Below are 12777 nucleotides of genomic sequence, written 5' to 3' on the forward strand. Positions count from 1 at the left end.
GTTTAGCTAGCCAAGACAAGCAGTTTCTGCTTATCTTCATACTGTACTGTCTTTGGCTTTATCGTGTGATAAACTAATTTCCTGGTGTTTATAGAACATTGGTGCTGTGAGATTAGAATGAATGAGAAGAAACGTGTAGCTGAAATACTGCCTAGAAATGTATCCAATGACAATGATGATGTTTATGAGATGTTTAATAAATAATAATTTTTGCCACTGCACAACCTCGCTTCAGGGTCACTGGCTCTGTCCGGGGCTGTGTTAGACAGGTTAACTATAAAGTCTGTAGCGAACGACAGAGTAGCGGAAGGATTTAGTGTGAATCTTCAGGGTAATTTTGCACGGTGTAGTAGGCTACACCTACTACAGAACAGGTGTTACCACATAGCTCCATCTGTATCACGGAAGTGAGGATTGACGAGGCAACGCAACAGAAAGCTGTATTTGGATTAATAACATGGAAATTATCACATTAATTAAATTGTAACCACGAATTGAACATTGAATAACATTCGATTCAGTCCTAAAAAAAATTCGGGAAGACAGAATTCAAGGATTGTATGAAATGCACACTTGAAAATGAAAGTTTTTGAAAGTTTTAACCTTTGTGGATATGCTATCACCGTTGTAATTGTTTTGTCGCTGGTAAGAAAAATAAATAATTGAATATCTAATACAAGGAGAATGAGTATAGCTATGTAAACATGAAGAATGCAAACGATATTTCCGAGTAGTCTATTTGAATAAATTGCAAACTTGTGTAAATATTTGTGTGTAGTTTATAGGCTAGTGCAATTATTCTTATCAGCGCTCTATGCTTTCCGAGTACCACCACACACCACTTTATTGTTCTCACAACTAATATCCACAAATGTCACATTTAGCGCCTGGTCATTAGCTGACCTCGTTTCAAATTTTAGTTTTCAACATATGATGTTTAATATGTACATACCAGACAAGCCCCACTATGCTTTAAATACTTTTCAGCAATTTAAATCTGTATGAATATGCATTTGACCAGTGTTTTAAATTACAACAAAATAGATTATATTCCAGCCATAACACACTGGTAGTCACCAGTGCTACCTGGAGGCATCTCAGAATTAATCTTACAAACAAGTTAGAGTGAGGAAAATGCCCCCAGGCTTTACTCACTATTTCAGTTTTCTTGGTTTTATAAAGGGATAATACACTAGAGACATTACCAATTTATTATAGTTTATTATAATAAACCATTAAAGGAGAGGTCTTCTGAACACCTCAAGCAAGTACGCTATGCGATGGACATAACGTTACTAATGAATCCAGCTAATTTCCACCTATATTTTCTCCATCTCGACCAGGCACTATGTGAGTCTTCATCCCAAACCATGCCTACCTCCTCATCCCCAGCTGGAGAGAGCTCAGTGCTGCATGATGATTCTATACAGTTTGACTTGGTCCCAGACATAGTGATGGATGGCTCAGTGGTCCGAGTTAGTTACCAGTGCTCCAGGGCCTGTGAGGTGGGAGTGGAGGTGGTGGTCTCCACACAGACCAAGACAGGAGCGGCGGTCTTCAGGAGGAGATGGACCAACCACAGACGCCTCCATGTCCCCAGGACACATCCGGTGAAGCTCAGGTTCCCTCCAGACATGGCCTACAGAGAGGACCTCTTCATGATGCGCACATTGGACGTCCATAATGTGATGGTTCGAGCCTGGTTGGACCACCTTGAGCAAGGCAATGGAGACAAAGGGCATGTGAATAGGACCAGCACATACAATGGGTCCCTGGTGAGGACGTTCAAAGTGCTTCAGGCAGTACTTCCCTCTGAGCGTCCAGCTAGACCTTACCCTGGGTGCCCCTCCTGGATGGCTGATCTTAGGTGGCAGCTGACCAGAGACAGAATCCGCCAGTGCCCACATGAGTCAGGTCTGGTCTCAATCAACTAATCATGTTTTTGTACAATAGGTGTGTGTTACAATTAGACTCACATTGCTGTCACGTAGACTTTATGATAAACAGTTTGGTGCCAGTGAATTGAGACATAGAAAGAAAAACACTGACATATTATTTATTTTGTTAAAGAAGGTATTCTCAGTCCTTGTTATAGTTGTAGTGTATACTAATATTTTCTTGAATTGATTTGTAGACACTGTGGATATGTTGACATTTCCAATTGTTAGCACTGGAGAGAGTTTTGGAGTGATCCGCAAGATCCACCCTTTCATCAACAGAGATCTTGAGAGAGCTCGTGTCCTCACTGTGGAGCAGCCCAGGTTTGGATGTAACTTCTCTCTAAATAGTAACATTTATTTGCATTCATTACAAATTTCCCTACATTATCATGACAGCTGATCCTCTCTCAGCAAGTGCACTGACAATGTCACCTGGAATGACTCACATAAACATGAATAGTTATAACCAGTATAATGCCAAATTATTATACAATATATTGTGACCTCTCTTACAAAGTGAGTTCATTTAAAGTTCAACTAAAAGGGTCCATGATTTAGCATTTTGAAAATGATAGTTTCAGTCATCTGATGTTTCTGACTCCATGCACCCACCCCCTTAGGTCAGTTACAGAAAGATCTGTGTCTTTTCAATGCTGACAGCTCATTTCACTTCCATTTTTACTTCACTTAGCATATACATTTCCGTATGCTACAGTTCTTTATTGTCGACATGCTTTAAACAATGCTTTGAAAGATCAGTTAAAAACCTATGTAGAAGATGATACCAGTGGGTGTTCTTTATGGATGCTTAAGGATGGATGCATAATCTAAAATCAAATCAAGATGTAATCACAGATTACAACTACACATTCATTAAACCTCCTCCCTGAGGCAGATATGGAACAGTGATACAGAAAATGGAATGTGAAAGATCTCATTAATCTCCCATTCCCCAGTATCACAGTGTCTATATGGGTCTATCTGGTGCAGTGGTGTGACATGAAACTGTGTGGAATCATCCATCATGTTGATCAGAACAGCAAATACGACACTCCTCTGATACAGCTCACTAACACAGGTGAGGCATAGCATGGCAGCTTGTTGTGCATTCACCTGATAGGATGTCAGTGTGTATTTGTCAGAGTTCTGTTTCGGTCTCACTTGATACTTATGATGTAATGTTGGGCTGTGAATGTGATCAAGCTGCTGTGTCCTTGAGCGGTAGGTAGTGTTATGATTGGATATCAGCATGCATTATGGTAGATGTCTGTCTTATGATTTAATAAAGTACTGTCTACTGTTTAGGAGATATCATCATTCAGGTTCGTGTGGTGTCTGGGGGAGATCAGGCGTTCAGAGCCCACACAGCTCTGCCTCTCTGGACCTGGATCAGACTAGACTGCTTCATACAAGGCTCTAAGGTACCATACAATTGAATTGAATAAACTATTATTCCAATGATGGGAAATTGGATTTGTCACCAGCAAGATATACTGAACAAAAATATAAACGTAACTTGCATCAATTTCAAAGAGTTTACTAAGTTTACATTTCATATAAAGAAATCAGTCAATTGAAATAAATTCATTAGGCCTTAATCTATGGATTTCACATGACTGGGCATTGGCGCTAGGGAGCCAGGCCCAGCCAATCAGAATTAGTTTTTCCCCACAAACGTCCTTTATTACAGACCGAAATACTCCTCAGCACCCACCCCCCCTCAGACGATCCCACAGGTGAAGAAGCCGGATGTGGATGTCCTGGGCTGGCGTGGTTACACGTGGTTTGCGGGCGGTTGGATGTACTGTCAAATTCTCTAAAACAACATTGGAGGCAGCTTATAGTAGAGAAATTAACATTAAATTATCTGGCAACAGCTCTGGTGGACATTCCTGCAGTCAGCATGCCAATTGCACGCTCCCTCAAAACTTGTGACATAAGTGGCCTTTTATTGTCCCCAGTACAAGGTGCAACTGTGTAATGATCATGCTGTTTAATCAGCTTCTTGATATGCCACACTTGTCAGGTGGATGGATAATCTTGGCAAAGGATAAATTCTTACTAACAGGGATGTAAACAAATTTGTGCACAACATTTGAGAGAAATAAGCATTTTATGTGTATAGAAAATGTCTGGGATTTTTTATTTCAGCTCATGAAACATGGGACCAACACTTTACATGTTGCATTTATATTTTTGTTCAGTGTACATACAACAACAACATATGCATACAGTACATTAGAGACACAATTGGTAGCTTAGGGAGCTACAGTTAGGAATACCATCTTTTCACATCATGATATTTTTTTACATACTTTATATATTGGAGTTCGGAGTTTTGGGGCTATGATTATGAATTTATGTCTTGTGTGTCTTTCAGGTGACACTGCAAGTTAAACCTGAAGTGACATCGGGAGGAATGGTGGAGCACACACACACATTTGAGTAAGCCAGCAAAGCTTTTTGGATAATACTAACTTTTGTTAGCCATAAATATGTTGATATGGGAACACAGAAAAGGGATTGGAGTGAACTTTGGTGTTTTTAAGACTAGCACACTTCAAACTGCACCAAAAGCCTTGATGAGGGCTTTGCATAATTTGCTGTCAATATTTATTTTGAATGTTGAGTGTTGAATATTTTGCAGCTTTCAGAGTGACATCCATTACAATGACACTGGTGGATACTTTGTGATTGGAGGGGGCAGGTTCATGCCAGGTTTCCATGGCTATTTTGGACCAATCAAATACTATCGTTTGGGCACAGAAAAGGTATGTGTCCAGATGCCTTTAAACTTTTTTAAAAACAATTGTTCAATATGAGAAACAAAAATGTACAGAAATGTACTATATAGGCCTTTCTGTACTACTGTATTAAGAGGTATATGTTCATGTTGTTACAGTATTTTGACAGGTAAATATATTACAGGTGATCAACTCCCTTTCCCCTGCCAAGACATTAGAGGGCCTGGATAAGACACACAGAGAGTGTGATGAGATCAGAGAAGTCACTGCAGCCTTTCTTCAGGCTGTGACACACAACCAGGAAGTCTTTATGACAGGTGAGCTCTATTCTGTTCAGTCATCTGTGTGAGTGGTGTGCCAACACTTCCAAATGGATCTGTGTCTTGAAGGCAAACCCTTGCACTGTGAATATGGAGACTGGGGGAGTTTTATGTCACATTATTATGGGGAAACCAGATCTGACTGAGTTAGATTTTTCAGGTTTGTGTCACTCTCACTACATCAGTTTATGGAGAAGGTTTGGACAGAATACATGTAGACAGACATGGACCTGGGAAGCACAGAAGAAGCATCGTGCACTTTTCACCTTCTTAGAGACCCAGCAAGAGGACTTCACCACAGGTATATTATCTATAGGCTACGCATCTCATACAGGTGCCTTATGTACTCAAACCTACATCACCTGCAGGTAGTGTTTGACTGCACCTCACATATTCTTGGTTACATTTACAGTATCTACTCCATTGATACATGTAGGAACTAAGAACAGGAGAACACCCCTTCACCTTGGAAGCAGATTGTTTGAGCATGTAGTGAATAGACTGTCCAATAGAGGGAGCACCCAGATGGACCCCACCACCACCTTCTCCCTGATAGCCCTGCTGCAGACGTCCTCCTGCTATGGCTACCACCACGCCTCCCTGTTGCTCTCCACCATCCACCTGGCTGGCCTGGGTGGCCCTGTGGACCAACAGCAGGTAGCGACCAGTCACCTGACCTCATCGCTGGTAATGCCACGTCTGTCATGAGCTGTATGTGATCGGACCCATGATGAGTGACCTTGTTATGACCTCTGTGTATTCCAGGGTCATATCTACAGTCTGATTGGTGCACTGGGAGACAACCGTTTAGCCCTCATGCATTTGGGCTACAAACACACACAAGGAATTGACGGGTTCCCCAAAGACTTTGACATGGCGTACAGTTACTACTCCAATGTTGGGGCACAGACCAGTATTGACCAAGGGAGGGTACTGGAGAATCAGGTGAATTTATAAAAAAAACTACTTGAGGGACTTTAGTTGTACTGTTACATTAGTATAACTGTTAACCATACATTTCCTCTCACCCCAAGCAATCTATAACTGAGCACATTCTTATAAGCAACGAGGACCACCTGAACAGCCTAACTCATGAGACAGGTGACGCCTTTCAGTTTATCAAACTTAAAGCTGACAGAGGAGACGTTGAATCACAGGTACAGTATATATCAAAATACTTAGAAATCATTGAGCTTTTAGTCTAGACTAAAGTACTTAGAAGTGTCTTCTATGTCAAGTTAGGAATGATCCAAGGGAATGAATCTGAAAATGACACAACTCTTCATTTATGCAGAAACTTCTAGCAAAGCTTCTATTCTGGGGTCAAAATGGTGTCTCTAAGAACGTTGGGAGTGCAGTTAAGTGGTACGCTAAGAGTGCCATGGAGCTGGAGGATCCTGCAGCTATGTATGAGTACTCTATTTTATTATTTAAGGTAAGCATGATGTCTTGTGTAAGTAGGGGATAAAATACTTAAATATTGCCAGATATGTGTTGTGTGTGTGTGTGTAGACTGATTAGAGGACTGCTAATGGTCTCTCCAGGGACAGGGGGTGAAGAGGAACATGACTCTGGGTCTTCAGATAATGGAGAAAGCTGCAGCCAAGGTATGTGTGCTGTAATACTCTACCTTGTGGTGTGTGTTTATGTGTGCCTTTACATGTGCTTGCCTTTAATGTGTCTTGTGTGCATCTCTGACCCCCAGGGTTCAGTCCAAGCCTTGAATGGGCTGGGATGGTATTACAGCACCATACTGAAAGACTACAAGACTGCCTTCAAGTACTTTGAACAGGCTGCCCACAACGGCAGTCATGATGGCATGTTTAACCTGGGAGTGTATCACTTAAATGGGAAGAACCCACACAACCCAGAAAAGAATGAGGTAGGATCAACCCCACCCATCCTTTTTAAAATCAACTTGAGTTTATGAAGGGTCTAATACTCATTGTGTTTCCTGTACTCCCAGACTGCTGCGTTCCATCTCTTCCTAAACTCCTCCCTCTATGGTCACGTGGACGGGGCGGTGGAGGCGGCCTGGTACCTGTCCATAGGAAACCTGGAGGGGGTCTCCCGGGACACAGAGAGGGCTGTGATGTAAGTCTGTTATCCGCTCAGCTCAGGGAGTGAAGAAAGTTCCTGTATGGTCCACTGCACCGGAGGGTAGCCTGCAGAAAAGTGTAATCTGACTCAATGATGGACTAATTCAAGGACAGGACATGGTTATTTGCATGTCTAAAAATAAGTACCACTGTCACAGCATGGCATAGAGCGAGAGACCCTGCGTAGTGCTGAGGTACTCATGTCTTATGAATCCCCAGAAGAAACGGTTAGTGCCACAAAAATATCTTAGATCTGGGCTGATGAGTAAGAGTAAACCTTTAGTCACTGAGCTTATTGCAGTCCTTGGTGTTCTGTGCCAAATGTGTACTTTATGTTGTTTTACGGTAATAATGATGTCATGATAGTAATAATATTTTGCTGATTTCATTATGTGATGAACCTCCTCTGATTCAGTACTTGTTTTATGTTTTATGTATTTGTTGTCCTGCCCTCCAGCATGCTGAAACAGATCTGTGAGCAGAATGGTTACCTGGGATACATCGTAAGAGAGGCTCTCCAAGCCTACCTCCAGGGCTCCTGGTGAGAGAAGCAAAATAGACTAGTTCATCAGTCCAATTTCCCTCACATTCATTTGATTAGTCAAATATAGTTACTGATGTTTGTGTGTGTGTGTGTGTGTGTGTGTGTGTGTGTGTGTGTGTGTGCGCGCGTGCATGGGGATTAGCTTGTTGTATTGTTGTTGCATTTATTCTGTATTGTTCCTAAAGGGGCGAGGCTCTGGTGAGGTATGCCCTGGCTGCTGAAACAGGTTTGGGAGTGGCCCAGAATAATGTTGCCTACCTATGTGAGGTAAGGAGTCTGGCATTTGAATTCTTATTTTCTCATGGAAAGATACTGCATCTCTCATATTATTCTGAAATCAATTAGTTCGGGTTTAGTGACGGATTCATTTGAGAGACACACAAGGACACCCAGAGCCTTGACAGAGAGACATTCATTACCATAAGCCATATGATACACCTGAGTTACCACTCGTTTTTAATTGCAGGAGTTGAAGCAGAGCTATGATTGTCAATGGAGGTATTACAACCATTCCACAATGAACTTTGCTCCACATGACTCTGGTGAGTTCCTGTCCTACAGTGTCATCACAGCCTCTAGTCAGTAGTGGAAAAGCTAGTTTACAAAAAGCACCTGTCTCTGTTAGCCTGGTCCCAACTCCATTGCTTTCATTGTCAAGCCAAACATTTGGCATGACAAAGAGTGACAATGAGTTGGCATGATTGCACAGACTGTCACTCAGGCTATCGCTCTGTTTCCAGGTTTGGTGAAGATGGGAGACTACTACTACTCAAGCAGCAGGGAAGGAGCTGTTGATCAGGCTATATCACTGTACAGCAGAGCAGCCCTGGCAGGCAGTTCTCAGGTGTCTTACCATTTATTATCACTGTCATTTACATGCTACAATAAAGCCTCCAGAATCCTTAAGCCTTCTGTCAAAGTAACCGGAATCAGAATTATAATACATTCATACATGTCAGTTTGCATGTTTTTGATTACTGTTCTTATAATTATTTTTTCCTTATGAACCATCAGGGAATATATAAGTTGGTAGTTTTGGCAGAAGAGGGACATGATGTCCCATTGATCATCAGAGACAGATTAAACATATCAGTTCATGATGGGCTGGACATTGTGGTGGAGAGACTCTTACAAAGGTACTTCCCCTTCTGCTTAGCAGCATCATATAAGACTCATCAAGACTAATTAATAATAGACTGTGCATGCCAATGCTTTGTTTCTGTTTTGTTCTGTTCTTCCCCCATAGATGTGTAGAGTTGGATGAAGATGAGGATCTGACACCATGTACTTTAGCTCTACTCAGAGTCCACATTGGAAAAGCCTGGAGAAAAGTTACTGAAGACCCCATACAGCTGTCACTGGTAGGCCATTATCTTTATGATAAGTATGACAAGGATCAGGGGGTTTCCCCTGCTCATCATGTGATCTGACCATGACTAGTCAGACCAATATGACAATGTCTTTATCAGTCACATCCCACTGAGCACAGACGTCAGTTCAACGTATAGTTTTGAGTTGTCAACTAACTTTAAATTCAATGTGAAATCATCAACAAATGTCACCATGTCATTGGATTTAGGTAAAGATTTGGGTGAAAAAAACACGAAATGCATTGATTACTTTTTGCAAATCCAATCAGTTTTCCACGTTGATTCAACATTAAACCTGTTTTTGCCCAGTGGGATAGCTCATGGTTTTTAACAAAATAAAATGCAAGACAATTTCAAAGTTGTCTAATGGAACTGAAAATGTGATCCTGTAAATCCTGTCTTCCAGGTTTATACATCTGTTGTTACTCTCATCATTGCTCTGATTACTGTGCTAATCCAAAGTGCTCTGGGTAAGTCAGTTTTCTGAATACCTCCCTGCTAAAATACTGTTACATTTACTTAATAATTGTATCAATGTAATAGTGAATAGTCTGAATGTCCACCTGTCATGATCACATCTCCATATCTTATGACCACGTACTGTTGCCTCAGTTGGATATCTGTCACAGACTAGTTGTGTTACAGCTACAGCCTAATGTTAAATACATCAGAGGAGGCTGGTGAAGGGAGGACAGCTCATAATAATGTCTGGAATGGAATCAATGGAATGGTATCAAAAACTTGGAAACCATGTGTTTGATACTGTCCCATTTATTCCATTCCAGCCATTACAATGAGCACGTCCTCCGATTTAAAGCGACACCAGCCACCACTGGAATGCTGTGCCCTTCTGCATGTTTCATATTTATTTTTGTCCCCTTCATTGTACATATAGAAAGCCTATGTTAAATTGTAAAACCGACCCATTGTTTTTTCATACCAAACTCTTGTGATTTATTACATCAATGCTTGACTGGTAAACGGTTTCTTTGTCCCCAGAGTGTCTCGAAGTGGACATCCCACCTAGACAACGTAGGCATACCACTGACCGTGCAGTAGAAGACAGGACAGGGACATCCCCTGTCAATCAAGCAGAAGTCAATGGGAATGGACAGCAGGATCAGAATGACCCCATCATGAGAGAAGACAGAATGTCCAGAACTGTTAGAATGGCCCAGGGTCTATGGTCCATTCTACTGAGGGATGGACAGAGAGTGCAGCGTATAGCTGACCTGGCTGTTACTGTGTCTGGGGTGTGTCTCTGTGTCCTCTGCACATTGATCCTCAATCATCTGCTCTGATAGTTGTTTTAAAGATTTTTATTTGCATAGGAATGAGTATAAATGATTTCATATACCACCCTCATTGTCAATCTGATAGAATGATTGACAAAAAGCGCAGTTGACAGAAATTGCTGGAGTACTTATTGTGAAAAATCTAAAAAATACTCTTGATGAAGGGGCCCAACCGGAAGCCCGTATTGTTAGCATGATAAAAAAGTAATAATTTGCAAGTTTAGTGTGGTAGTTGAAACTATGGTTGCATACCTCCAACTCACATGCAAACAACCTGTATGCTATGGGCATATGCTATTGGCATACCTTGAAAATGCCTTGCATTCAAATGTTTCCAACTGGCTTGAATGTTGTCAGATTTGTTATGCTCTGTGGAGTATTTCTAGACAGGGAATTGGAGCTTAGGTTATCTCAGAGAAATGTGCTACACTTGTGTTAAAAAAAATATGCTTGAAAAGCAATTATGATGTTAAGATAATTTTTATTAATTTTATTGGTTTGAATGTTCCGTTCTGCAACAATTCAGTAGAGCTCTTATATCAGTGCAAATGCTGTAATCAATAGTTAATCAATTGGCTTGGTGGATACAACCTCAGGACCAGAAGTGAAAGCCTTAGTGGGTTGGTCAGAGAGTGAGAGCTCTGTTCTAATACTAATACATCAGCTATTAAAGCCAGCGTTTTCCTGGTCCTATCAGTGACTTTCTGATGATAAGTGTCTCTAGCAGCATGGCACTGGACAGGGAACAACAGCACGTGGGGCTCCTAAACGTCTTGTCTGTTTACGTCCGCTACGTTAGGTTAGTCCAAGGCCGATCAGATGGACTGGCTTCTGCTGGTTAACTTATTACAGTTTTTGTCTGTGCAGCTGTCCAGATTCTGCTTGATTTATTAGTAAGGGTTATGAATCATACATAACTATGATGGGTTACCCAGAGTAAATATGGTGGGTCTGCAAGAGTATGAGTGTGTGCAGCATTCCTAGACCCATGGCCAGGGTTTAAGTCAGATTTTTCATGTAATTAACTGTCAGTTCTCCGTATGTGGGTCAGTGAGTGAGATATGATTGTATTCTGTGAAACACACTAAGCCCCATCATCATGTTGATACAGTACTTCAGATAAGAACTTCGTATTATGGGGATGGTAGAACTGGTACTATGGATCTGTGTTATGTATTTCATAATAGGTTGGGGAACTTCTATGAGCTAAACAGCAGAATCCTTTCTAGTATTTGCTTGATCAGCTGTTATTTACAGCATAAACTGCAACTGTTGGAGGGCTCTCTCTTTCTCTTTCTCTCTTTAATATGCAGTTCATTATTTAATCATTACATGACGATTGATATTACCTTGAATCTTGGCAACAACAAACACAGATGAACAAGATTAATTGCCAACAAACACTGTGACAAAATGTAATAAATGTGACAGTTTAACTGCTATCACGTTATGCTTTGTAATAATATTCTGTTTGGTCAAACTCATATAATAGATATGATTCCCACAGGTAACCATTGTAATTATTTATGGTTCTCTTTTGTTCATGGAAACTTTTAGACTTTGTCAATATCCAGGACATACAGAGATTGAGTTGATGCGTGGTCTAAGCCAGAACTTTCCCTACCTGCATATTTTCTTTCAATACTATAACACTACTCAGTCTGAAATTATAGATTGAATTGGTAATGTGTTAATCAATATTTGAGAAATCATAGCAATGATAACCTTGTATTTGGTTTTCTGATCTGCTGCCATTTGTGCCAATTGATTTAGACACTAGTTAACTATAAAGTGCTATCACCATATTCAGAGTTCTACTCATGAAGTGCACCTTGGCTTGAGCACCATAAGCAGGGGTGGTCTCCCAGGTGAACTATAGGGCAGGACAGGCATTTGGGTGGTAGGAGGTGATACAGCGTCCGTACAGTGTACCTGTAGGTCTCAATGGTCCAGAGGATGTTGGCCTTCACGCCTGATCAGGGCAAAGTTCTGCCACGATGAGTACTGTCCAAAGGCACATCTGATACATTTCACTTACTACTATCAGTAGTACATACTGATACAACCTCCCAAAAACCCGCTACAGCATTGGAGCACAGCTCACCCAAGGTAACCAGTCTACTGTACCCATTAGCTGTGATGAAGTGGTGTTGAAGGAGTCAGGCACAGGAGGGTAAATCACAGAATAACAGGCTTTAATCCGCAAAATACAGGTTTACACAGAAATGCGTCAAACACACTCCAGGGCACAAAACAGGCGCACTGGAAAATACAAGGCACACGGGAAATACTCCCGTCGATACAAAATACACGAGCTCCACCGAGCTTCACCAACCTCCACAATAAACAATCACCCACACAGGCAAGGAAGCATAGGGAACACTTATACAATGACTAATGCGGGAATAAGGACCAGGTGTGTGTGATTGAAGACAAGACGAATGGAGTGATGATAAATGGATCGG

At 41.3% G+C, this 12777-nt stretch overlaps 1 protein-coding gene across 1 annotated transcript; it reads left to right on the forward strand.

Annotated features, from left to right (window-relative positions):
* The first annotated feature begins 396 nt into the window (after window positions 1–396).
* Window positions 397–11821, forward strand: LOC311130614 (protein sel-1 homolog 3). Its single transcript, XM_084163399.1, has 24 exons — window positions 397–645; window positions 1344–1914; window positions 2135–2261; window positions 2897–3018; window positions 3246–3361; window positions 4321–4385; window positions 4588–4711; window positions 4869–5001; window positions 5165–5305; window positions 5441–5661; window positions 5770–5949; window positions 6039–6161; window positions 6299–6439; window positions 6549–6611; window positions 6710–6886; window positions 6971–7098; window positions 7561–7644; window positions 7833–7914; window positions 8114–8189; window positions 8388–8491; window positions 8662–8783; window positions 8894–9008; window positions 9424–9487; window positions 10017–11821. Exons 1-24 carry the CDS (start codon window positions 580–582, stop codon window positions 10316–10318), a joined length of 3447 nt encoding a protein of 1148 aa, XP_084019525.1. The 5' UTR covers window positions 397–579; the 3' UTR covers window positions 10319–11821.
* Window positions 11822–12777: the final 956 nt, after the last annotated feature.

Source organism: Coregonus lavaretus (assembly GCF_964263955.1).
Source record: "Coregonus lavaretus genome assembly, chromosome: 6".
NCBI classification, from domain to species: Eukaryota; Metazoa; Chordata; class Actinopteri; order Salmoniformes; family Salmonidae; genus Coregonus; species Coregonus lavaretus.

Excerpts from the sequence above, each read along its gene's own strand:
- LOC311130614 (XM_084163399.1), top strand. The coding sequence starts at position 580 with ATGAAAGTTTTTGAAAGTTTTAACCTTTGTGGATATGCTATCACCGTT. Across the intron at positions 6,440-6,548 it reads ACTCTATTTTATTATTTAAG|GGACAGGGGGTGAAGAGGAA; the intron begins GTAAGCATGATG and ends TGGTCTCTCCAG. Across the intron at positions 6,887-6,970 it reads ACAACCCAGAAAAGAATGAG|ACTGCTGCGTTCCATCTCTT; the intron begins GTAGGATCAACC and ends CTGTACTCCCAG.